General features: G+C 56.3%; 1 protein-coding gene across 1 annotated transcript in view; it reads right to left on the bottom strand.

Annotated features, from left to right (window-relative positions):
• Positions 1-2,537: 2,537 nt before the first annotated feature.
• Positions 2,538-3,582, bottom strand: part of FGF21 (fibroblast growth factor 21) — a 2,151-nt gene continuing 1,106 nt past the window's right edge. Inside the window, exons 2-3 of the mRNA XM_007958103.1 lie at positions 3,413-3,516; positions 2,538-2,822 (exon numbers count right to left, since the gene is read on the bottom strand). Of these exons, the coding sequence (XP_007956294.1) occupies positions 2,538-2,822; positions 3,413-3,516 (389 nt within the window). The remainder of the gene's footprint in view (positions 2,823-3,412; positions 3,517-3,582) is intronic.

Raw genomic sequence — 3,582 nt, 5'->3', positions numbered from 1 at the left:
CCCCCAAATCCACACCTTGAACTTCAAATGGGAACTCATTGGGAAGCAGGGTCTTTGCAGAAATCATTAATGGGGGACAGAGATGATGTCATGCTGGCCTAGGATGGGCTGTCCATCCAGTGACTGAAAAGGACACACAGGGACATACCCCAGGGACACAGGACATACAGGAACACACCACAGGGACACACAGGGACATATAGGGACACACCACAGGGACACATATAAGAAGGTCCTGTGAAGGCAGAGCAGAGACTGGAGTGATGCCGCCACAAGCCAGGGCCTAGAGCCACGGACAGCTGGAAGGAAGGAGCTGCCCTCGGGCCTTCAGCGGGACTGTGGCCCCTGCTCAAACCAGGGGAAGGGGCGACCCCACTGACACAGGAGACACAACACAGCTGGGGTTCCAGGGCCTCGCCCCGTCTGAATGCTTTTTGCACTTTCTCCACCTGCCCCCTCCCACCTGGCTCTCTGCTTCCTCCACCCAGCGCTTTGTCCCCCCTCTCTCTGGGTCTCCGTCCCCCTCTCTCTCTGGGTCTCTGTCCCCCTTCTCTCTGGTTCTCTGTCCCCTCCTCTCTCTGTGTCTCTGTCCTCCCCTCTCTCGGGGTCCCTGTCCCCTCTCTCTGGGTCTCTGTCCCCCTCTCCCTCTGGGTCTCTGTCCCCCTCTCTCTCTGGTTCTCTGTCCCCCTCTCTCTCTGGGTCTCTGTCCCCTCCTCTCTCTGGGTCTCTGTCCCCCTCTCCCTCTCTGGTACTCTGTCCCCCTCCCTCTCTGGTTCTCTGTCCTCCTCTCTCTCGGGATCTCTGTCGCATATACTCCCTTGCTTTCTGGGTCTCTGTCCTCCCAGCCCCCGGCCCTGACGCTGGCGCGGAGGTGGAATGTGGCCGGGGCAGAGCCACTGCTTCCTCCTGCCCCTCACTTCACCAGGTGCGACTCTTTGACAGGTCAGTGGCCAGTCACATCCCACCTGAGGACCCCGGGGCCTCAGCCCCTCCTGCCTGTTAGGTTTGGGAGCCATTAAGATTCTATTTCAAGTGTGCGTTCTGCCCCGCTTCATTGAGCCGGCAAGTTCCATTTCGGTGGAAAATCGCACTTTCTAGATTCCTGGCTTTCATTTCTTCTGTGCATTGAATCCCTCCCTTGATTCTCGGGGACCCATATTCATCCTTTTAACCAAAATTCCTCTCCCTTGGACCTTGGTGATAACTTACGTGCTTGAGACTACATCTCCCATAAGGCCATGGTGGTCAGACACTGGGACACAGTCAGGGGTGACCCACAAACTCCTCGGAAGTGTGGTTCAGATCTCTTTCCTCACTTCCTTCCAAACAAGTAAACGAAAAGCAATGTGGGAAAGTAGGTGTGGGAGGGGAGGGAGAACGGGCACCTGGCTTGCCAGAAGACACGATGGTGAAGGTCGTCTCGTGCCAAAGTCTGTGAACACCTGGATAGAAGATGGTGGGCCCACAGCGCCTTCCTCCCTCTAACTCATGAGTCCAGATCCTTCCTCCCTTAGACCAGGGTGTCTTGGTTCCCATTTCACTGCTCTCCTGGCACCCAAGTGTCCAGAAGTCCAGCTTTCTGGTACCTCAGGAACCAGAGTGTCATCCCAGTGCCATATCCACCCCCAAGATCTAAGCGTCCTTGCCCCTTGGTCTGAGGACCAAGCTGCCTCCCCATCCCTAGTGCTAAATGAACCCAGAAAACTACAACTCCCATGAGGCGTGGTCCAACAGTGTCACACACATAAACATCCCCTGCAGTGACCTGAAGAATCTAATTTCGTGATGCTAACATAAAGTTGTTGTTGTTGTTACGTGCCGTGGAGTTGGACCCAACTCATAGCGAGTGGGTTTCCAGGCAGTATCACTACGGAAGTAGATTGCCCCATCTTCCTTCCAAGGAGTGGCTGGTGGGCTTGAACCACCAGCCTACTGGTTAGCAGTCAAGTGCCTTAGGCACTACGCTACCAGAATTCCCCTAACATAAGGTAAGGCGTTGTTGTTGTTGTTGTTGTTATATGCCGTCGAGTTGGCCCCGACTCATAGCGACCCCTCCTTGGGTTTCCGAGGCAGTATCACTACGGAAGTAGGATTGCCCAACCTTCCTTCCGAGGAGTGGCTGGTGGGTTTGAACCGCCAGCCTTCTGGTTAGCAGTCAAGTGCCTTAGGCACTATGCTACCAGAGCCTATCCCATCAATAGAGTCGCTATGAGTGAGAATGGCAGTGGGTTTGGTTTTCTTTGGTTTGTCTTATCCGAGGGCATGAAGAATCCAGAGTCCCTGGGGACTGCAGTAGAGCAGAAAACTGCCCCAAAGGGCGGCCGGGACCTTCCCACAGTCTTATAGCAATGAGGGAGCTTCTGGGCTCACGGGGGCGAGGAATCAGGCCCCGTGTCTTCCCTCAGATATCACACACATGCTCACTCTCATCTTCCTCTTCCCAACTTTTTATTAACCCATGTAAGAAAACTGAAAAAATAAATACATAAATAACCCAATAAATAAAGAGAAGACCCAGCAAAAATCCACGGGTGGCTTTAAGAGGTGTAGCTGGGGCTGCGGCCCTGGGAGGGCCCCACCATGCTCAGTGGGTCCGAGGAGCCCACGTCGGGTGGCCCAGGGATCACAGGGGGCTCTGGGGCCGCTGGGAGCAGGCCCGGCAGTGGCAGGAAGCGGGCTGGTCCTCGGGAGGCTGGGTCCCCCATTGGGGAGTTGTGGGGGGGCAGGCGGACTGGAAGGCCATGGGCTTCCGACTGGTAAATGTTGTATCCATCTTCCAGAAGCAACTCCCGGAAGCTGCAGGCGGCTGGATCGAAATGGAGCTGGGGACAGAGAACAGGAATGACAGACCACATGAGCCTTCAACACCTTCCTGCTGCAGGACCCAGGAGTTCAGGCCCCAGCCTCTCTTCCCTCAGACCTGGGAGTTCCAGCCCCTCTAGGAAATAAAACCATAACAACAGGTTCCTCCTTCATCCTAGGGCAGTCCTACAAGACCCACAGCCCTCTCCCCACATCACAGAGAAAAGTGTCCCAGCCTAGGGCCCAGTCAGGGCCCCATGACCCTGGACAGAGGGTCTGGCTGCCACCCAAGGTCACAGTCACTTCATAGGCCATGGGGATCCTGAGTATTCCTGAGTCAGATAGGAACTAACACAGGAACCCGTGGGGTCAACAGCATGGTCACGAGTCACAAGACTCTCAGGCCACCGTGTCATTCACCCGCCTCATGGTTTGGTCCCACCTTCAGTGTCCTCGTCTCGCCAACACTGATCACAACGGTTTTCACCCTCCAGGTACCCATGATGGTGGGGTACACGGAGAGCCCACAACCCAGCCAGCGCTGGGCAGAGGCGCCAGGTGGGTCACCCCCAGTGGGACGGCGGTCTGTGGAGGAGGAGCCGCAACTCACCGACCCGTACAGCATCCCGTCAGAGCCCTGGCACAGGAACCGGGATGTCCTGACCCCCAAGATCTGAATGATGCCAGGCTTCAGGGCTTTCAGCTGCAGGAGACCTGAGCAAAGAGAGAGGACCTTTTCCAGCCCCTCCCTCAGAGCCAGGATGCTGCCCTCCCCAAACT

The sequence above is a fragment of the Orycteropus afer genome, unplaced genomic scaffold (assembly GCF_000298275.1).
Source record: "Orycteropus afer afer isolate SDZICR_OR568_19922 unplaced genomic scaffold, OryAfe1.0 scaffold00854, whole genome shotgun sequence".
NCBI lineage: Eukaryota > Metazoa > Chordata > Mammalia > Tubulidentata > Orycteropodidae > Orycteropus > Orycteropus afer.
This window is presented reverse-complemented; position numbering and strand designations above follow the sequence as displayed.